Below are 23871 nucleotides of genomic sequence, written 5' to 3' on the forward strand. Positions count from 1 at the left end.
GCTACCATAAACATAGCATTAAAAGAACACCCATTTATTATCTCACAGTGTTTGTAGGTTGGAGGTCTGGGCACAGCGTACCTGGTTGTCAGCTGGACTGTTTTCTCATCTGGAGCTTATCCTCTTCCAAGCTCATTCAGGTTGTTGGCTGAATCCAGTTCCTTGGGGTTGTAGGACTAAGGACCCTGGGTTTTTGCTGGCTGTCAACTGGGAGTTGCTGTCAGTTCCTAGAGACCACCCTGTAGACCCCCTCCATAGGCAGTTCCCAACATGGCTGTTTGCTTTCTTCCAGAACAGTAAGAGAACATCTTTCTGACTTCCTCCATCTCTGACCTTTAAACCCTCTTTTAAGGGCTCACCTGACTAGATCAGGCCCACCCAAGATAATCTCTCTTTTGAGTAACGCAAGTCAACTGATTAGGGACCTTAATTACACCTGCAAAATATCTTTACCTGTGCCATGAAATGTAACCTAATCACAGGAGTGATATCTCATCATATTTACAAGTCCTTTTGACACTCAAAGGGAGAGATTTGTACATGGCATGTACATCAGGAGGTAACCATCTCGGGTACCATCTTAGAATTCTGCCTACCATACTTCCCAATGTGGCAGAAACTCTTCTCAGAATCTCTCCAGAGTGATTGAATTGGTTTGGAATGTGTATGGTGTCTTGGTTTGAAGTGTGTCTACATGTCCATATGCTTTTGTAATCTCACTATAATTAAAATACATTGTTGACTATTAAAGCGGTTTTTTTGCAAATAACTCCTCATAATCTGATCTAGAAATTGGAAGGATGAAGTAATGGCTCCTCAAATTCAGTAGCCTTAGTTTGTATATGCTTAGGAAAACAAAATTTAGGATCTTTAGAAACCAAACCTAAGTTCACATTGCTGAAAATTTGTAACTCTGTCCCTGCCTTCCTCCAGAATACCTTAGTTCACAGTTTTGTTTAAACAAATAGATTAAAGTGAACATACTATGTTTTTAAGAGTATTGTAGATTCTCACAGTCATTTCTAACATTAATTTTCATTTTAATGCACAGTAGATAGCTAAATTATCTTTTTGTTAGTGACAAATTGTATACCAAAGAAGAACACAAACTTCAGAGTAAAGCTAAGTTCAAAACTCAGCTCTGTTGCTGTAAGACTGTGGACAAGTCACTACCCTGCCTCAGCTCCCTCATCTGCAAGACAGAAATAATGTTTGTACTTGTTTCATTGGATTATGAAGGTTAGATAAGTTGAATATGAGTTCTTAGTAGAGTATCTGGCACATAGGAGGACTATATGGATGTTTGCTATTATATTGCTAACTAAATCCCTCCTAAGAGCTTTTTCCTAAAATTATAATATAGAAGAGAATTTCAATATGTTTTTATTTAGGAATTTTTAAGTTTGAGTCATTTAGTATGTTAAACCTCTCTTTGATCTTTTTTTTTTTTTTTAGTAGTTTTGGTTAATTTTAGTAATTTCATTAGCACATATAGAAAAGTTAAGGAATAAACCAGTGAACAAATATAAGGCATCCCAAAGTTGAAGGGTGGTTATTAAAATGCAGGCTATCCTTGGTGAACATTCTTGGTGGGACTTATACATCCTGTTCATATTACTTAGCGTTTTTTATTATACCACACCTTAGCATCCTAGGGCTCTAATATACAGAAATTTCATCCATCTCTGATATGAAGAGATCATGGAATCCAGAGTCACCTTAGCATAGGACCATCTAATACCCAGTAGACTTAAATATGCAGAGTTGGAAAAGAGAAGACATGAGCTTCAATTCTGATGTGGGCTGTGCTCTATGATATGACCTCAGGAGAATCATGATCACAAAGTGCAGTGAAGATGAACATGAACATGGGCATGGGCTCAGGAAGCTTAACTCAAGTCAGTCAGCCTCCCTTAGCCTCAGTTTACTCATATGTAAAATAGGTATACCAATGCATACCCTTCCTACCTTTTGGAGTTATTCTGAGCATCCCAACAAATATTCTATTTTATTGTCACTATATATTCATAAGATATATCTGCCCTACTACATCGTTAACTTCTCGGGGACAAGGACTATGGTTTTGTGGGGTTTTTTTTTAATCTTTGCAGCTTATTTTTTTAAAAAGTTGACATCCACTAAATGTTTATTGAACTTGAAATGTTTGTGGTTTTTTTTAAGTTTCTGTTTCCCATTTTAATTACTGAAATCTCTAACAATGGCAAAACTGTCACATAGGACAGTAAACGTATACCGTAATTCAATCAAACTTCTTGGAAAGAACACATTTAGCAATCTGGGATAATACAGAATGACAGGAAATATAACGTGATTCAACACTGGTTCTTTTAGTCATTTTACACAGACATCATGTTAATATTAGACCAAGGCACAAAACATTTAGTGCATAAACCACTTTCTTTTTTAAGATCTATCATTTTTATCTTCTTTTTTTCTTTCTAATCAGCACTGTATTTTGGAATAATTTAAATTTACAGGAAAGTTACAAAGATAGCCCAGAGAGTCCTATATACCTTTTACTCACCTTGCCCTAAAGTTAACATCTTGTATAACCATTTGTCAGAACTAGGAAATTAATGTTGCAACACTACTCTTAACCAAACTATAGACTTTATTTGATCTCACTAGTTTTTCTTTTTTCTTTTTTTATTTTTTTATACAGCAAGTTCTGTTAGTCATCCATTTTATACACATCAGTGTATACATGTCAATCCCAATCTCCCAATTCATCACACCACAACCGCCACCACCCACCGCTTTCCCCCCTTGGTGTCCATACGTTTCTTCTCTACATCTGTGTCTCAATTTCTGCTCTGCAAACTGGTTCATCTGTACCATTTTTCTAGGTTCCACATATATGCGTTAATATACGATATTTGTTTTTCTCTTTTTTAGTTACTTAACTCTGTATGACAGTCTCTAAGTCCAACCACGTCTCTACAAATGACCCATTTTCGTTCCTTTTTATGGCTGAGTAATACGCCATTGTATATATGTACCACATCTTCTTTATCCATTCATCTGTCGATGGGCATTTAGGTTGCTTCCATGACCTGGCTATTGTAAATAGTGCTGCAATGAACACTGGGGTACATGTGTCTTTTTGAATTATGGTTTTCTCTGGGTATATGCCCAATAGTGGGATTGCTGGGTCATATAGTAATTCTATCTTTAGTTTTTTAAGGAACCTCCATACTGTTCTCCATAGTGGCTGTATCAGTTTACATTCCCACCAACAGTGCAAGAGGGTTCCCTTTTCTCCACACCCTCTCCAGCATTTGTTGTTTGTAGATTTTCTGATGATGCCCATTCTAACTGGTGTGAGATGACACCTCATTGTAGTTTTGATTTGCATTTCTCTAATAATTAGTGATACTGAGCAGCTTTTCATGTGCTTCTTGGCCATCTGTATGTCTTCTTTGGAGAAATGTCTATTTAGGTCTTCTGCCCATTTTTGGATTGAGCTGTTTATTTTTTAAATATTGAGCTGCATGAGCTGTTTATATATTTTGGAGATTAATCCTTTGTCTGTTGATTCATTTGCAAATATTTTCTCCCAGTCTGAGGGTTGTCTTTTCGTCTTGTTTATGGTTTCCTTTGCTGTGCAAAATCTTTAAAGTTTCATTAGGTCCCATTTGTTTATTTTTGTTTTTATTTCCATTACTCTAGGAGGTGGATCAAAAAAGATCTTGCTGTGATTTATGTCAAAGAGTGTTCTTCCTATGTTTTCCTCTAAGAGTTTTATAGTGTCCGGTCTTACATTTAGGTCTCTAATCCATTTTGAGTTTATTTTTGTGTATGGTGTTAGGGAGTGTTCTAATTTTATTCTTTTACATGTAGCTGTCCAGTTTACCCAGCACCACTTATTGAAGAGACTGTCTTTTCTCCATTGTATATCCTTGCCTCCTCTGTCATAGATTAGTTGACCATAGGTGTGTGAGTTTATCTCTGGGCTTTCTATCTTGTTCCATTGATCTATATTTCTTTTTTTGTGCAAGTACCATATTGTCTTGATTACTGTAGCTTTGTAGTATAGTCTGAAGTCAGGGAGTCTGATTCCTCCAGCTCCATTTTTTTCCCTCAAGACTGCTTTGGCTATTCGGGGTCTTTAGTGTCTCCATACAAATTTTAAGATTTTTTTCGTTCTAGTTCTGTAAAAAATGCCATTGGTAATTCGATAGAGATTGCATTGAATCTGTAGATTGCTTTGGGTAGTATAGTCACTTTCATAATATTGATTCTTCCAATCCAAGAACATGGTATATCTCTCCATCTACTTATATCATCTTTGATTTCTTTCATCAGTGCTGTATAGTTTTCTGAGTACAGGTCTTTGACATCCTTAGGTAGGTTTATTCCTAGGTGTTTTATTCTTTTTGTTGTAATGGTGAATGAGATTGTTCCCTTAATTTCTCTTTCTGATCTTTTGTTGTTAGTGTCTAGGAATGCAAGAGATTTCTGTACTTTAAGTTTGTATCCTGCAACTTTACCAAATTCATTGATTAGCTCTAGTAGTTTTCTGGTGGCATCTTTAGGATTCTCTATGTATAGTATCATGTCATCTGCAAACAGTGACACTTTTACTTCTTCTTTTCCAATTTGTATTCCTTTTATTTCTTATTCTTCTCTGATTGCCGTGACTAGGACTTCCAAAACTATGTTGAATAATAGTGGTGAGAGTGGACATCCTTGTCTTGTTCCTGATCTGAGAGGAAATGTTTTCAGCTTTTCACCATTGAGAATGATGTTTGCTGTGAGTTTGTTGTATATGGCCTTTATTATGTTGAGGTAGGTTCCCTCTATGCCCACTTTCTGGAGAGTTTTTATCATAAATGGGTGTTGAATTTTGTCAAAAGCTTTTTCTGCATCTATTGAGATGATCATATGGTTTTTATTCTTCAATTTGTTAATGTGGTGTATCACATTGATTGACTTGCATATAATGAAGAATCCTTGCATCCTTGGGATAACTCCCACTTGATCATGGTGTATGATCCTTTGAATGTGTTGTTGGATTCTGTTTGCCTGTATTTTGTTGAGGGTTTTTGCATCTGTATTCATCAGTGATATTGGTCTGTAATTTTCTCTTTTTGTAGTATCTTTGTCTGGTTTTGGTATCAGGGTCATGGTGGCCTCATAGAATGAGTTTGGGGGTATTCCTTTCTCTGCAGTTTTTTAGAAGAGTTTGAGAAGGATGGGTGTTAGCTCTTCTCTAAATGTTTGATAGAATTCACCTGTGAAGCCATCTGGTCCTGGACTTATGCTTGTTGGAAGATTTTTAATCACAGTTTCAATTTCATTACTTGTGATTGGTCTGTTCATAGTTTCTATTTCTTCCTGGTTCAGTCTTGGAAGGTTATACCTCTCTAAGAATTTGTCCATTTCTTCCAGGTTGTCCATTTTATTGGCATAGAGTTGCTTGTAGTAGTCTCTTGGGATGCTTTGTATTTCTGCGGTGTCTGTTGTAACTTCCCTTTTTCATTTCTAATTTTATTGATTTGAGTCCTCTCCCTCTTTTTCTTGATGAGTCTGGCTAATGGTTTATCAATTTTGTTTATCTTCTCAAAGAACCAGCTTTTATTTTTATTGATCTTTGCTATTGTTTTCTTTGTTTTTATTTCATTTATTTCTGCTCTAATCTTTATGATCTCTTTCCTTCTGCTAACTTTGGGTTTTGTTTGTTCTTCTTTCTCTAGTTCCTTTAGGTGTAAGGTTAGATTGTTTTTTTAAGATTTTTCTTCTTTCTTGAGGTAGGCTTGTATAGCTCTAAACTTCCCTCTTAGAACTGTTTTTGCTTCATCCCATAGGTTTTGGATCATCATGATTTCATTGTCATTTGTCTCTAAGTATTTTTTGATTTCCTCTTTGATTTCTTCAGTGATCTCTTGGTTATTTAGTAACGTACTGTTTAGCCTCCATGTGTTTGTGTTTTTTACGTTTTTTTCCCTGTAACTGATTTCTGATTTCATAGCGTTGTGGTCAGAAAAGATGCTTGATATGATTTCAATTTTCTTAAATTTACTGAGGCTTGATTTGTGACCAAAGGTGTGATCTATCCTGGAGAATGTTCCGTGCTCACTTGAGAAGAAAGTGTAATCTGCTGTATTTGGGTGGAATGTCCTTTAAATATCAATTAAATCTATCTGGTCTGTTGTGTCATTTAAAGCTTGTGTTTCCTTATTAATTTTCTGTTTGGATGATCTGTCCATTGGTGTAAGTAAGGTGATAAAATCCCCCACTATTATTGTGTTACTGTCGATTTCCTCTTTTATAGCTGTTAGCAGTTGCCTTATGTTTTGAGGTGCTCATATGTTGGGTGCATATATATTTATAATTGTTATATCTTCTTCTTGGATTGATACCTTGATCATTATATAGTGTCCTTCTTTGTCTCTTGTAATATTGTTTATTTTAAAGTCTTTTTGTCTGATATGAGAATTGCTACCCCAGCTTTCTTTTGATTTCCATTTGCATGAAATATCTTTTTCCATCCCCTCACTTTCAGTCTGTATGTGTCCCTAGGTCTGAAGTAGGTCTCTTGTAGACAGCATATATATGGGTCTTGTTTTTGTATCCATTCAGCGAGCCTGTGTCTTTTGGTTGGAGCATTTAAGCCATTCACGTTTAAGGTAATTATCAGTATGTATGTTCTTGTTACCGTTTTCTTAATCGTTTTGGGTTTGTTTTTGTAGGTCCTTTCCTTCTCCTGTGTTTCCCACTTAGAGAAGTTCCTTTAGCATTTGCTATAGAGCTGGTTTGGTGGTGCTGAATTCTCTTAGCTTTTGCTTTTCTGTAAAGCTTTTGATTTCTCCATCGAATCTGAATGAGATCCTTGCTGGGTAGAGTAATCTTGGTTGTAGGTTTTTCTCTTTCATCACTTTAAGTATATGCCACTCCCTTCTGGCTTGTAGAGTTTCTGCTGAGAAATCAGCTCTTAACCTTATGGGAGTTCCCTTGTATGTTATTTGTCGTTTTTCCCTTGCTGCTTTCAATAATTTTTCTGTGTCTTTAATTTTTGCCAATTTGATTACTGTGTGTCTCGGCATGTTTTTCCTTGGGTTTATCCTGTATGGGACTCTCTGTGCTTCCTGGACTTGGGTGGCTATTTCCTTTCCCATGTTAGGGAAGTTTTCAACTATAATCTCTTCAAATATTTTCTTGGGTCCTTTCTCTCTCTCTTCTCCTTCTGGGACCCCTATAATGTGAATGTTGTTGCGTTTCATGTTGTCCCAGAGGTCTCTTAGGCTGTCTTCATTTCTTTTCATTCTTTTTTCTTTATTCTGTTCCGCAGCAGTGAATTCCACCATTCTGTCTTCCAGGTCACTTATCCGTTCTTCTGCCTCAGTTATTCTGCTATTGATTCCTTCTAGTGTAGTTTTCATTTCAGTTATTGTATTGTTCAACTCTGTTTGTTTGTTCTTTAATTCTTCTAGATCTTTGTTAAACACTTCTTGCATCTTCTCAATCTTTGCCTCCATTCTTTTTCTGAGGTCCTGGATCATCTTCACTATCATTATTCTGAATTCTTTTTCTGGAAGGTTGCCTATCTCCACTTCATTTAGTTGTTTTTCTGGGGTTTTATCTTCTTCCTTCATCTGGTACATAGCCCTCTGTCTTTTCATCTTGTCTATCTTTCTGTGAATGTGGCTTTTGTTCCACAGACTACAGGATTGTAGTTCTTCATGCTTCTGCTGTCTGCCATCTGGTGGATGAGGCTGTCTAAGAGGCTTGTGCAAGTTTCCTGATGGGAGGGACTGGTGGTGTGTAGAGCTGGCTGTTGCTCTGGTAGGCAAAGCTCAGTAAAACTTTAATCTGCTTTTCTGCTGATGGGTGGGGCTGTGTTCCCTCCCTGTTGGTTGTTTGGCCTGAGGTGACCCAACACTGGAGCCTACCTGGACTCTTTGGTGGGGCTAATGGTGGACGCTGGGAGGGCTCATGCCAAGGTGTACTTCCCAGAACTTCTGCTGCCAGTGTCCTTGTCCTCACGGTGAGACAGAGCCACCCCCCGCCTCTCCAGTAGACCCTCCAACACTAGCAGGTAGGTCTGGTTCAGTCTCTGTGGGGGGTCACTGCTCTTTCCCCTGGGTCCCGATGTGCACACTACTTTGTGTGTGCCCTCCAAGAGTGGAGTCTCTGTTTCCCCCAGTACTGTCGAAGTCCTGCAATCAAATCCCACTAGCCTTCAAAGTCTGATTCTCTAGGAATTCCTCCTCCCATTGCTGGACCCCCAGGTTCGGAAGCCTGACGTGGGGCTCAGAACCTTCACTCCAGTGGGTGGACTTCTGTGGTATAAGTGTTCTCCAGTTTGTGAGTCACCCACCCAGCAGTTATGGGATTTGATTTTATTGTGATTGTGCCCCTCCGACCATGTCATTATGGCTTCTCCTTTTTCTTTGGATGTGGGGTATCTTTTTTGGTGAGTTCCAGTGTCTTCCTGTTGATGATTGTTCAGCAGTTAGTTGTGATTCTGGTGTTCTCACAAGAGGGAGTGAGAGCACGTCCTTCTATTCTGCCATCTTGAACCAATCTCCTTGAACTTGAAATGTTGACCAAATGAGAAAATACATGTGAAAGCGTGATGTGAACATTAAGTATTGTTACAAAATCAGCCAAATGTACTAGTCCAAGTGGCCATAGTGACCAAAGATGTAATGATTAACAAAGGACATTAAGGTGGCATAAACAAATGAAAGTTTGTGTCTGACCAGGATCAACACAGTGTAATTTTGATGCAAGTTCCAAACCAGGTGTGTCATGACATGCTGGAGACATCACATCCGCTTCTTGAGTGGCTTCCTCAGCATTATCCACATGTCATACTTAACATTAAACAGCCAAACACAGTCAGTGACAAGTTGAGAAAATGAAACCATCTCACTACCAACAAAGCTATGTTGCTGCTATTCAGCTCCTCAGAGGTAGAGCAGAGTATGGATAGGATGACAGGATAATTTTCAAACTCTTATAATATGATTAGTTAGAAGGGACTCAGAACATCTAAATGGATGGGCATTGAAAACGTACTAGTAATAGTGTTGACAGCACAGCTCCCAGCGCAGGGCAGAACTGTGGGTGACTGAGATTTGTCAGCTGTGGACAGGCCAATGCCAAGGGCCTCATTTGCAGTCAGAACATCTGGCAGCCCACTGAGCAGAAGCAGCTAAAGGAAAGTGGCTTGGCAAATGGAGGTGCAGGTTCTTAATGGAGCGCAGCACAGAACTGTTCATCAGGCCCTGTGAGCACATTCACAGCATCCAAAGGGAAGATGTGAAACATTCAAAGTGGATGTTGTTGAAAATATGCAACAAAGTCAACTTTGGATAGGGCTAACTGGAAAATATTGGCATCTAAATGAAAAGTATTAAGCTAATTATGGTGTACTGCAGACTATTATGAAATATATTCAATAACTTGCTAATAAAACTGTGAAAGTTTTTTTTTTTTTTTTTTTTTGATATTTTGTGTTTGGGCGGAATTTTGCAAGAAGAAAAGGAGAGTTGGTATCAAAAGGTGTTTTATTTAATGATGAAAATGGTATGTTTTATTTTTAATTTTAATTTTTTTGAAAGGTAGCCAGAATCCAAAGCACTGAGTTAATTTAGGGCAAAATAATAATGATACCAGCAACTACTAGTTTTGAACACAATGTGTCAGGTGCTGAGCTAGGTGCTTTATGTGTATTAGTTTATTTGTTACTCACATAATCCCCATTAGAAAGAAAACATTATCCCACTTGCAGATTAGGAAACTTGGGCTCAGAGAAGTTAACTCATCCCAAGTCATATTGTTAATAAGTGATAGAGCCTGTATTCAAATCCCCAGTTCTCTCCATTCACCGTGAGAACCCAAAAGGAGTGAAGTGAGAAGGCAGGATGATGATATAAACATGATAGGACAAATGAGGGAAAAGAAATGAGAGCCGTAAAAGAAAGTAAGAAGAGAGTAGAACAGAAAAGGTGAGAAAAGGAGACCAGGCATTGAGAAGGAGAGGGAATTCTTTAGACAAGCCCAAGTGTAATGTCTTCAGTAACTGTAATCATTCTGTATCATCTTGGCTGACACTCTTTTGAGTCCTGTGGGACATCTTACCAGACAGGCCACTTCCCACCTTGTGTATTACCTCCAGAGGGCTATTTCAAAGCAGAGATTATACAAGAAATCTACCATATAGCCTGACAACTTCCAGTAACTGGAAAGAAATCAGATTGGAATGATTTAAATTTAAATGTGTCCTCAATGTATGTGCTCTGACTTTACACTGGCTTTGCAGAAAAGACTAATTTTAATTCACTAGAAAGCAGATGGGATATGTCATGGGGTGGTAAAAAACAAGAAACTCATCCAAATGTAAGAGAAAACAACAGCTTTTCCCTTGTGGGTCAGTTTCATAGTACAAGTATTTGTCACTGGGTCCACACAAGCTGGTTTTCATCAAAATAACAAAAGCCATATCTAATATTTATTGAGTAATTATCATGTGCTAAGTGTTTTACGTGTATTTAATGTGCAGGAGGAGCCTAGGAAGTTGTTACTATTATGACTAACCACCCATTTTAAAGATGAGAAAACTGAGGTTCAGAAAGTTAAACAACCTAAGGTCACTTGGCTAATAAGTAGCAGAGTTGTGATTTGAACCCCAGGCCCTGGATCATAACACTACGCTATACAGACAGTCCCAGGAGTGACTGTGAATGTGTAACCCCAAGAACTCTACATTTTTTAACATTTGTACTCCAGAAAACAAAGAAAGGGAGTGAGGGAAGAAGAAAAGAAAAAGACAATTACCTCAAAAATAGTACCCACTCTAGACATATGGGTTGGAAGCGGCAGGGGTGGCCTGAACCCCCTATGGCCAGGGAAGGAATCTGTAGCAAAGGGTGGGAGGAGAAAAGATGGGGCAAAAAGAAATGGAAGTATAAAGTTTAAAAAAAAAAAAAAGAAAAGAAAAGAAGAATGCATGTAGAGTGAAAAGGGAAGGAAGAAGTTCTTGTAAATTTTTTAGAATAGAGTATGAAAATAATATAGTTAAGTTTAAATTAAGGTTGTTTCTATAATTTGCCCTTTTTGTTTCTAATTTCATGGGCTAAAATGACCCATTCAACTCAGCCTTTGGGATTAATACTATTTGTTCTGACAGTTTCTCTCTACCCTGAGTAATGCTAATTTCCACTCTGCAAGATTACTGTCTCAGTGAAAGGTGGGTGTGTTTTTGACCTTTTTTTTTTTTTCCTCTTGAAGCTTAATTAAGTCAACATTAACCATAGCCATGTAACCACAGAATGGGCAGTTTCTTGAAGGCTCATGGTTTGGACATTTTCCAGCAAAAATTCCCACTTCTATAATTATATTTAGTGTTCTGTTTACCTGAATAGCTAGCTTGTTATGGGACGGTGTGTCAGGGCAACACTGGGCCTTGTTTGCAGCCGAGTTTGTCTGCTTCATGGAACCCTTGTGCCAAAGAGCGTGCGGTTTTCAATGGAGCTGAGCCTCTGGGTTCAGCCTCTCTTGTTTCTTCTTCAGAAATTTCATCAGGGTTAGCATTGCACATCTGATGCCATATGGTCCTGCAATTCTCAAGACTGTTTAGTTAGTGTTTAAAACATTTTTTAACTTGTCCATACCCTTAACTCTGAAAGTAATAGTATTACCCGTGTTTGTGGTATGTACCTACATAGATGTGACTGAATTTGTTTATATAGATGTGACTGAATTTTTTTGTTTGTTTATATAGATGTGACTGAATTTTTTTAAGTACGGCCCTTACACAAAAGCCAGTTTTTTCATGTCAGTGCAGCTGTTTTAACTTTTAAGAAACCGCAAGAATTTTATCCCTAAAACATTAATTTGAAAGACATAGGACCTATAAAGAAGTGCAATGTTCCTGAAACTGGTATCTGTTAATCTCCCTACTTCTGTTCTTTTTGAACTGTTAATTAAGAGTTGAATAAAGTTCCTGAGTTATTACATATAAACTTTTCATGTTATTGCTGAATTCCTAGTAATCTCTGAAATGTTAACTTATAACGGAAGCAGTAGCATTCATAATAGAAACAAAAGGTAACAGTAGCTCAGTTCTCATGATTTCTCTAAACTCAATGAATTTTCCATGGACACACAGGCAGATGCTGGAAGGAAGCAGTTGTGTGTTTTCCTAGGTTCACTGTAACCCAATGAGTCATGGTAGATATTGTTTTCCTTCTTTTTTATGCTATAGCAACGATTTCACTTCCTGTTACATAGGAAAACCTATTCTACCGTTTAAAAGAGGTCACTAGATGTATTTATTACTTTAAGACCATTTCATCCATGGAAATAATTTTTTATTGTTCTGAGTCACTCTGGCTTGTGGAATTTTTACACGAGTTCCAGGACAAGGATGAGATGATATATTTATTTTATTTTGCATTCTCTTTAATTTTTTTGACTGCATGAATGTCAGGCTTGCTGTCAAAGTATTTCCATGTTTTTATTACTTTAGAAGTTACTCTGCTATATTTATGTCTCCTAAACTCTTCTTTGACGACTTCACTATGTGTACTGGGCATGCTGTATTTTGGCGGAACTTTTACTTTTCCCAGTGTCATGTGATCTCTTGTTTTTCCCTTAGTCCCTGTTCATGTCTTCTCAATGTAGACCTTTACCATGTTAAAAGTTATACAGACCTTCAGAAATATTTAAATTGTTTTGTTGAGCTGCTGGAAGGACTTCAAAGGGCGTTTGTTATGCCTTACATTTTTTTCTTGTATTAATGTAAACCTTACTACAAGTGTTCCCTAGTTTGGCCCAGGATATCTCTGTGCTTTAGACTGTACCCTGGGATCATAGAAAGATCCCGAAATTCATTTTCAGGTATTCTTTGGTTTGATTACAATTATTGTATTTGTTAATCACCTCTAGAGACCTAGGTTAAATTTAAATAACAGTTCAGATTTACAGAGAAGCCTTAGATGTTCTGACATTTTAGAAAATATTTGAATAGAAAACAGTGACTCTCCAATGGGCTGAGATTTCAAGTTATTGGTTATTGTCATTGATATTCCTTCCACATATTACTCTGTGTGTGCAATTCTGACTGAATGGCTGACTTAAGATTTAAAATTAAATCTTCTGTTTTTCTGGGACGGGTAGGAAGGTTGGATGTTCTGCCTCCCGCCTCTCTTGACTCTTGTGCCCTAATTAGTCACACCTTCAACGGTGTCCTCTAAGCAGTCAGACTCCGACAGAACGAAAGGAGTATAATATTGACTCGATGTTAGACTAGAAGGAGACAAAATGGACAATTCCTAATAGATAATTTCTTCTCTTGCAAATGATCATGGCTGGTCCAAACTATACTACACACATTCACAAATTCATGAGGGTGTGCATTGTATATGTGTATGTGTGCACATGGGGGCATAATTCAGTGTTCTGAACTTTTAGATGATTGGTTTTCTTGTTAGAAAATGGTAGAATATTAATCTGAATCATTTTATTTTCAACAGGTTGACATGATGAAAGAAGCATTAGAAAAACTTCAGCTCAACATAGTAGAGATGAAAGATGAGAATGCAACCTTAGATGGTGGAGATGTCTTATTCACAGGTACAGTTGTACTTACTTTTTCCTATCTAAAAATATTTCTAATACCTGGCCTATATCCCCTTGTTTAATTATAGTTTTTTTTTAATTACCAAAGTAAGGGTAATTTGGAAAATACAGAAAAGCACAAAAGAGAGAAAATTAAAAATGACCTTTCATTCAAAGATAATCATTTCAATATTTGGGTTATTGAATACTTTTTTTATTGAATATTAAAGTACCTTTAGTACTTTTGTATGCACGTATTTTCATATTTTTACACGTTATCAGTATATACATTTCATTTTATAGGTTGTGTCTACTGTGTTCTACAACATTAGTTTACGGTTTGCATAGCTTTGCATTGTGTGACAGTATATCTGGGCTGTATTTGAAAGACTCTTAATTCAAGATGTGTCATTTACAAATAATTTTTCTTCCCAGATGGCAAGATAGATTTAAATACTTTTCAGTGCAGATTGGCTTGGCTTAATGCCAAATGAATAATAGCAGAACTCAACAAAATATAAACAGCTGATATTATTATTGATTTAACTGAAATCAGTTTTTATACTGCATATAATATAGCTACTAAAGAAATGATAATTTTAGCATTTAACCTTTCCAGCTCTTTATGATCATATTATTATTGTTTTGTAAAGTCATGTGCTAAAATCTGGGTCACCAGGTTCATTCTAGTTATACTGATAAACAAGACAATCAATAATAATTTTTAATTGATAATGAGAGTTTATTTTCCCCTACTTGTCAAAGAATAAATACCTGTTTCACAGATGTAGCCCTAACAGCAGAGGCTGGTCCCCAGAGATTTGGGAATGTAGACCCATGTGGCCCACGGAAAGCATGGAGCTTCTTGGAAGTCTAATATTTTAGCTGATGTGAATTTTGTATCGAATCCCATGTATATAGACAAAATATAGCCATCTTCATTTTAATATAAAAATAATGTTTTGTATAACTTACATTTTGAAAAAAATTAATGTTCCTGGAGGAGGAGGAGTCTTTATCCTGGGACATTTGCATAGTTCCTTGCTTGGTGTCACATACTTGTGGGTGGGGACTGTCACCGAGCCCCAGGGGGTGCCATTTTTATCATAGGTTTGTGGAAAGCCTCCCCTGGAGTTGTGCCCTGCACAACCTGTGCCACCACTGTCACAGGCAATGGGCCTGCCTCTGGGGTTTGATGTGCACACCCACTGAGCCATAAGAACACAGAACAAGGGGTCAGAGAGACCTACGCTGCATTCTCAGCTCCAGTTGTGTCCAAGCCGACTCAGGCATTCTTTGAATCTGCCTAGTAAGTTCCGCTTAGAATATTCTTTGTGTCTCCCATTGATGGCACTTTTCATTCTTTTTAGTAGCACAGAACAACAGTCTGTTTCTCTTAAGAAAATAGGCTTTTGTGAAAAGCTAGATGTGTTACTCACACTTCCTTACAATAAAATTCTTTTTTACCAGAACATAGCTGTATAATAAATAACTTGCTGTGAGCAGGTACTGATGCTATGTGAAGAATGATTTAAAACAAGCTGTATTCACAGCCGTTTAGTTATCTCAACAGCTGAGCTGAACAAGATTCCCTAAAATCTTCTCATTGTTTCGGCAAAGCTTAGGAACCTCTTCCATTGGTCAAAGGTCTTTCCACAGCATCTCAAGCCTAATGTTTTTCCCATAACTTCTAATTAGGTACTAAGTACTGAGGTTTGCCTTGGACACATCTGTAAGCTTTGTTTTAGTAATATTCAATACTTATTACCTTAAAAGTTATTTTATTGAAAACTGAGATAGTGTTGTGATATTAAGATCTTTATCTGCTTGGCTCCTCAGTCATACCTAATGTGTGATCCTACCTTCTATTTCCTACTTCTCGATTTTTTCCCTTTTTAAAAATTGTAGTAAAATATATATAACATAAAATTTGCCATTTTAACCATTTTTCAGTGTACAATTTGAGTGGCATTAATTACATTCACAACATTGTACAAACATCACCACTCAATTTTTACATTATGCAGTTGAGTAAGAACCAAAATCTGGAGCGCTTCCCATACACTCTGTGTCTTCTTCCTTCTGTAACTCAGAGCTTCATTAATAATTGATCAGGAAATGGACAGAAGGAAAGAGGCTTCCAACTCCAGTTTCGCTGGGAAATCTGTCAGTCAAGCAAGCAAGCAGCTACTGGTAGAAGTTGTTTCAGTCCTATTTCTCTGAAATAGACAACATCAACTTACTTCTACTTCCACTTATTTATTTTTGTGATATATGGAGCATATAAAAAAGAGTTATAAAATGTTTATGTACAGTTTAAAGACCAATAATAAAAATGATCACCTGAGTACCTAACACCTGGTGTAAGAAATAGAACATTGCCAGGACCATGGAAGCCCCACTCCCAAACTTTCTCTCCTCCCAGCTTGAGGTAGCCTGAATTTTGTGTTAATCACTGTCTTGTCTTTCTTTGAGTTTTACCTCAATATATGCATTCCTAAAATTATATGTTGTTTAGTTTCACTTTTCTTACGGCTTGTATAATTAGGATGATACTGTATGAACTCTTGTGTGATTTTTCTGCCGTTGATCTAACTTGATCCATGTAGCTGGAGTTCATTCATTTTCACTGCTGTGTGGAATTCCATGGTAAGAATACCGAACGATGTATTTATTCATTTTACTGTTGATGTATGTTTGAGTGCTTTTCAGTTTTTGTCTACTATCTTCAATGCTGCTCTGTACAGTCTTGTGTGTGTCTCTTGGGGACATGTATAAGAGTTTCTCTAAAGTAAACAGCTAGAAATGGAATTTCAGGTGACGAACTCTTATTTCGATTCAATGATTATATGATTTTTTTCTTTAATCTATTGATGTGGTTAATTACATTAATTGATTTTCTGATATCAATGGTCAAAGTTTACATCCCTGGGATGAAATCAAACTTGATCAAGATATATACTCTTTTTATTAGCGTTGTATTTAGTTTGTATTTAGTTGTTTAATTATCTAAACAATTAGATAATTGTTTAAGATTTTGTTTCTGCGGCCTATAATTTTTCTTTTTTGTTATCCTTGTCTGGCTTTGGTTGAAGTTATGTTAACCTCATATAAAATGTATTAGGGAATATTTCCTATGTTTCTGTTCTCTAAAATCAGTATAACTTTAATTGTGCATTCCTTGACTTTGGTAGAACTTACCTATAAACAGGCCCTGTGGACCTGGTGCTTTCTTTGTGGGGAGATTTTAAACCAGTTCTGTTTCTGTAATGATTATATGACTATTGAGGTTTTTCTGAGCCAGTTTTGGTGAGTTTTGTTTTCTGAGACTTTATTTATTTTATCTAAGTTTTTTAAATATTGGCTATAAAGTTATTCATATTTTCTTAATATCTGTTTTAAGTTTCACAACAACTACAGCTATGTCCCCTTTTCGTTCATAATGTTTATTTGTGCCTTCTATTTCTTGCCAGAGATCTGTCAATTTTATTAATCTTTTCAAAGAACCAACTTTGGGCTTTATTGAACCCTCTCTCTCATATGTTTCCTTTTCTCTTCCTGTTTCTACCTGTATTTCCTTCCTTCAAATTCCTTTGTTTTTATTGTTCTTTTTTCCTTGAATTTCAAGGTGGAATTTTGTCTCTTTAATTTTGAACCTTTCTTCTTCTTAATGTAAGCATTTAAGGCTATAAAGCTTTTCAAGTACAACTTTAGCGGAATCCGTTGTGTTTTGATATGAATATTTTTGTTATCATTAATTCCAGATATTTTCTGATTTCCATTATGATTTATTCTTTGGCTTATTAGTGGCTAATGATGTTTTTTTAAAAAAACATATTGGTCATTATTATAAGTTGCTGGGATACCAACTCATTATTATGATAATTGATAAATATAAAGGAAAGACTCAAGCATATTTAGCCTATCTTTTCTTTGTGAATTCTATTTCAAGTAGACCAAATACTTGATTGAGAAAAGTTTTTATTTTTAGAATTCTAGCCAGTAAACGTAGATCCCTGATAAAACAATGGACCTGTGCAATGATCATCAAAGGATGTTAAAACTTTTATATGAGGGACTTCCCTGGCGGTCCAGTGGTTAAGAGTCCACACTCCCAATGCAGAGGGCACGGGTTCAATCCCTGGTCGGGGAACTAAGATCCCGCATGCCACACGGTGGGGAAAAAAAAAAAAAAAGATAAAGGAATGAAACAACAATTTTAAAAAAATGAGTGGGAGACTTTATAATGGAGGAATCTGGCTGATACCACCTGAACACACTGATCATTCTAGCATCACTGAAAGTGTGACAGTCAGTCATGTGCCTCAGGATGTGATGCAGTAGAAGTACAGCCCCACCTCTGAAGTAGTCCTATCCAAAAAAAAAAAAAATTGAACAAGAATCTAAAGAAGCATCTACATAGACTATCAGTTTGCCAAAAAATACAAAGGATAAAGGAACAATTTAATTTTAGATGGTACACAAGGAAGCAATCAACCAAATCCAGACTGTAGGAAAGTCAGTAGGACAAATGACCTGATATCTCCTATGAAAGAATGAGGTAAGGAAGGAAAAAAACAAAAAAGAGGGTGAATTGGTATAGAAGAAAATGACATAAGAGACATAACACCAGAAAAAAGCCTTTTTAATATTTTTATTCCAGTACTTCAGTTTTTTTTATCAGGAAGGCCATTTAAGGGATATAGCCCACCATACTGCTAGAAACAGAAGTCCAACTTACTTTTTAAAGAGATAAGCAGTTTGCATTTCTTTGTACGTTCCTATCTCATCTTAGTCTCTTAAAATGGAAGTAATGTGCAAGGCCCACTGTAAATGCATTTAAATTTGCTAATGCATTAAATGTTTTTCTTAAAAATGTAAATCTAATTTATAAATCTATATTTATCTTAAGAGAATTAAGGAAATTTGATTTGTTTTTAATTTCAACTGACTTTTTTAATAAAGTGAATAATACTTTTGTTAAGTAAAGGATCTTTCTCTTACTTAAGTTTTGATTTGTACGTAGTGAGTTTTCTTAAGGGACAACACAATCATACCATTACCAAAAACACTGTCAACATGCCGTCAACAATTCCTGTGTCTGCCAACAGCATAAGCCAATGGAATTTATCATAACATCATTTGACCTATGTCTTTTACCCCTTTTATAAGGACACCACGAAGATAAAAGTTGTAATAGCTGTAAAGTCTATCAAGCAATTCTTTCTACATGGCTACACTTCTTGTACTTGTTCTGAGGCAAAATATATACTGATTTCTCTTGGAATTCTTTTTCCACATTTCATGTCGAATTCTTTTCCAAAGAATTAAGGGAGGATAAGAATTCCTACATTTATGTATTGCCTAACTCTATCTACTATAGTTGTTTTTTTGCCTGTAACTAGGAGACCATTTTTACTTAATGTTTTGCCTTCTGAGAAGAAAAACTGTAGAATTTCAGAAAAGCCAAATAAGTAGAAAGTTTCATTCTTCTAAACTTTAGTGCTGGGGCTTCCCTGGTGACGCAGTGGTTGAGAGTCTGCCTGCCAATGCAGGGGACACGGGTTCGAGCCCTGGTCTGGGAAGATCCCACATGCCGTGGAGCGACTAGGCCCGTGAGCCACAATTGCTGAGCCTGCGCGTCTGGAGCCTGTGCTCCGCAACAAGAGAGGCCGCAATGGTGAGAGGCCCGCGCACCGCGATGAAGAGTGGCCCCTGCTTGCCGCAACTGGAGAAAGCCCTCGCACAGAAACGACGACCCAACACAGCCATAAATAAATAAATAAATAAAAATTAAACTTTAGTGCTTTGTAGATAGGCACTATCTACATCAACCTTTGATGGTTGATTTGAAATAAATGGGTGTATTGTTTTAAAAACAGCTGTTAGAGCTCAGACCTGAAGACCAGTCAGCACTAAACTCACTTTACCCAGATGGTTTCTTCAGCCCTTACATCAACATTATAGAAAAAGGTATTTGAGCTGATCAAGACTGTCTAGTATTGTTCTTTTAGGGATAAAAAGGAAGCTCTGCTAACTTGTCATTGCTATTGCTTAATTTCTGATTACAGGTTATTAATGTGTTTAATTCTATGGTTTCCTAAATAAAAACTTTATTCTCTTATTGTGGTAAAATATACATAACATAAAATTTACCATTTAACCACTTTTAAATGTACAGTTCAGTGTTATTAACTACATTCACGTTGTACAACTGTCACCACCATCCATCTCCAGCACTTACCTGCCTTCCCAAAATGAAACGTCATACCCATTAAACACTGACTCCCCATTTCCCCCCTCCCCCCTCCCCTGCATCAGCCTCTGGCAACCACCATTCTACTTTCTGCCTCTGTGAATTTGAAAAAGTTTATTTTTAAAGGCAATAATTTGAAACCAGATTTGTGTAAAGAGAGCAGGGGTCAGAGTACAAGTGGAGCTGCCCTCTACGGTAGGAAAGAACTGTGTGATGCTTTAAGGTCTTTATTTATAGATAGAGAAATAGTATGCCATCTCTGTGGTGCCACCCACTGACTGTGTTCCATGCCTTTTATTATAGGCAGAGAGTTTTTTGTGGGCCTTTCCAAAAGGACAAATCAACGAGGTGCTGAAATCTTGGCTGATACTTTTAAGGTAGGTAAAGGATAATTTATGCCTGGCACAGAGTAACTACCTAATAAACATTCATAGACCCATTGAATCAATATGTCATGAATAATGGTATTTATATGTCACAGGCTTTGCAAAATAATTCCTAATATTTTTTATGCTTGCTAGAAGTTTTAGAAGCTAGAACTTAATAAATAGGCTTCATGGGACTCCCACAGCAGCAACAGACAAAGTTATCGTGGACATCTGTTTTCTCCCAGTGTATACTCATACAACCACCTGGCAGATGTTTCTGGCACAATCGATGACTTTAAAAAAAAATCTGGAGTCCCAATTGCCTCTAACATGAAATGTGGATTTTTCAGATTGGAATCAAAGATCACCTGTACTTGGGTGCCTACTGTGTGCTGGAAACTCTGCTAGGCATTGCACATACATCCTCCCAAGTTCCCTTTACTCTATTGATCATTAGTAGATTGGTTCATCAGACTGCTTAGGAAGGGATGTAATCCCCAAAAAGCTCTGTTCCCCATGACGATGTGAGGCTCTTGTTTACACAGGATATTCATCCTTCCAGAGTAGCCCACTACATAGGTCAGCCAGTGAAGCTGTTGACGCAGTCACACATCAGGAAGGGGGCTCTGCACTTTCTTCTTAGAAGCGATCTTCATTTAACTGGCAATACCCAAACTTGTGGGTCCCAGTTTTCCTTCCAGATGTTCAGGGACCCTGGCAGCCTCCAGAGGAGCAAGAATGTTTTGAGCAGATTTGCATGCGTTTTAGAATTATTCTGAAATGACAAACTACTTGTTTCTATTATATGCATAGGACTATGCAGTCTCCACAGTCCCAGTGGTCGATACTTTGCACTTGAAGAGTTTCTGCAGCATGGCTGGGCCTAACCTCATCGCAATTGGATCCAGTGAATCTGCACAGAAGGCTCTCAAGGTAAATATAAAACTTTGCTCTTTCTAAACGCAGTAGGTGGTGCCTGCCACATGGTTTTTCTAATTCTGTCTACTGGGTGGATAGCAAGCAAGGGTGGCAGGGAGAGAACAGGCTGGTACTTGAGCTTTCTGTGATGTACACTGTCATGACCTCACATTTATCAGGAACTGGGAACACCTAGTAAGTACTCTCTGGGAAGTACACTTATAGGAAGAGTTCTTCACTGGTGAACCATTCTTACTTACACACCAGGTTTCCTGGAAAGGCCATGATTCAGAATAATAAATACCAAACTCATCACAGTTATCTCTTCTGGGGAAAAGGAAGGCATCCCACCAGTAGAGCTCTTTGTAATGTTTTATCTAAGTCAGGTAATTGGTACACATGGGGTCATTACATTATTCTTATCCTTTTGTATTTCTGAACTATTTCATAATAATCTTTTAGAAAGACATGATTCAGAAGTACCTAAAAATCTTAACTTCTTCATTTGCATTGGAACACTTAAATTTTAGGAAAGGAAATTTTCTTATTTCACAGATAGGAAAGGAAAGTCCAGAAAAATTACAACTTGCCTTGGGTCACATAGCTAGATTGAGAGTAGAAGTCACTGATAATGAAGAAGACCTTCCATCGTTACAGTGCTTTACAGTTCAAAGGCACATTCCGTCTCTGTAACTAACAACCTGGGAGATTATCTGGACACTTCATAAGGGCAAAAACCATGTCTGTTTTGCTCACCATTGTGCCCCTTTGTGCTTGGCCCATGGTGGTCCTTAAATAAAGAGAATGATGAATAAATGAATGCGGGAGGTGGTTTTATCTCTATTTTGCAGTTAAGAACTAGATCTAGTGGCTCGCTCCAGATCGCAAGGCTAATACTAAATGGTGGGCTGGGACTACATTTTGCTCCCTCCTCTCAGGTGGTCCTGCACTACACATGACTTATTAGAGGACCAAGACAGTAACTCCTCTTAGGCAAAGAGAGGAAGTCTGTGTGCCCCAAGGTATACAGTTTATTTGTTTGCCCTATCAGGTCTTTACTCTTCTGCCTCAGTGCTAGACTTGGTATGGTTTGTCTGGGAAGCAATCATTGCCTCCCACTTGCTGACTTTCCCCTTTGCATTATCTGCAACTTCTTCAGTCAGCTCACTTGGCCTTTCTTCCTTTTCTCAAACTGTATCTCTGATTGTATTTCTAGGACCTTTAACAATTGTTGTTGAACAATCTACCTCATAATTTGAATTTGGTGGCTTTTTCTGTTGCCTTTAGAGAATGTCTTTTGTTCTGTTTCAGCTGGAAGGCTATGTCAACTTTCTGCATATAAAAAAAAATGGTGTCTTGAAGGAAAACATCTGATGAATGGTGTCACTTAGAGGATCTAGAAAGATTATATTTCTCCTCAGGGACTAACTATGTTTTCTCTCCATGGCAGCTGGGTTGGTCTGCACATGTCTGAAATTGATTACAAGAGAAGGAAAAGGCTGAAGCTGGTCTGTGCTGTGTCTTTGTGTGAATTAGCAGAAAGAACCTCTCTGGGTAGACAAACTAGAAAAAGTAGCCCCATCTGCCATTTTGGGTAAACTAGGTCCCTAACTCAAATAGCTTGGTCTCTAACCAATAGGTTCCTAACTCAAATTGGTCCCTAACTTAAATAATCTGGAGAAACTAACATATAACAAACTAAGAGATAATACAATATGGTTAACTAGCACTAAGTTATATGAAATAGCCCTAACTATTATTCAGAGGAGAAGAGGAAACTCTTGAGGTTTAGATATTCAGAGAAAACTTCACGAAGAAAATGTGGCTAGATGTGGGTCTTGAAGGATTTATCAGGGTGAGATTCAGTGAGAGAGTGTTACAGGTGGGGACATGGAATAAGCAAAAACTAAGCAAAATATATTCATGAGATGTGGGCAAACTAGCCCAACTAATGAAGAGTTTTCTTGGGGGCTCCCAGATAGCTGGGTGGGGCAGGTGACGTCTAAAGAGGTTGGGACGTAAAAGTGAGCAAGAGATGAGTTTATCTCCATGAAGTAGGAGTCTGGGTACCCACAGGCTCTGAGCAGAAGAGGCTGTATTGCTACAGAGGTGTTGGGCCATCATTCCTTTTGCAAAAAAAAAAAAAAAATTGGAGGGGGAAGACGCTGCAATCAGAAAAGAGGGCCACTGATGACCTGAAAAAAGAAAGCCAAGCCCCAAGTCCCATTGTATGCCTTGGCAACTCACTCACATTTCTCCCTTAATCTTTCCTTTCCCATTGTCAAGTCCTCTAAGACCACATCTTTTAAGGGCATCCTATGAGGGTTTTATAGTCCTCCTTCCTTTAAAGTTCATTTGAGTTAGTGTTAATAGTGATGTTCACTCTATACTTGAAACCTTTTGTGTCAGAAGCTATAAATAACCCTCACTGACTAGAGAGACATTTTTGGAGATTGAATTTTCCATCAGCAAATGTGCTTCATAAACTATGGGCCTGTGGAGTTGGCAAATGCCCACCTGCCATGTTCCTAGCATCAAAAAGGTTCTCTTCCCTTGTAGCAAAAGCAGGAGAGCAAAGCAAACTGAAGAATAATGAGATCTCCATGAGGGCATGTTCTCAGGTCAGAAATAGGTGGGTTGGTGAAACTCAGATTTAGTGAATTGAACTGTTTATTTATTTGAGAACAGTTTGGGCTCCTGCATTAAATCAATCAGTAAAATTGATAGTGGGTAAGTCCT

The 23871-nt window shown here is 37.4% G+C and overlaps 1 protein-coding gene across 7 annotated transcripts in view; it reads left to right on the plus strand.

The window, feature by feature from the left end:
- Positions 1-23871, plus strand: part of DDAH1 (dimethylarginine dimethylaminohydrolase 1) — a 248395-nt gene that overhangs the window by 193372 nt on the left and 31152 nt on the right. For all 7 annotated transcript variants that reach the window (XM_082410547.1, XM_082410543.1, XM_082410545.1 and 4 more), the window contains 3 exons: positions 13506-13605; positions 20150-20223; positions 21028-21147. In XM_082410547.1, coding sequence (XP_082266673.1) covers positions 13512-13605; positions 20150-20223; positions 21028-21147 — 288 coding nt within the window. In that variant the 5' untranslated portion in view covers positions 13506-13511. The remainder of the gene's footprint in view (positions 1-13505; positions 13606-20149; positions 20224-21027; positions 21148-23871) is intronic.

This window comes from Balaenoptera physalus (genome assembly GCF_965194825.1).
Source record: "Balaenoptera physalus genome assembly, chromosome: 1".
Classification (NCBI taxonomy): domain Eukaryota; kingdom Metazoa; phylum Chordata; class Mammalia; order Artiodactyla; family Balaenopteridae; genus Balaenoptera; species Balaenoptera physalus.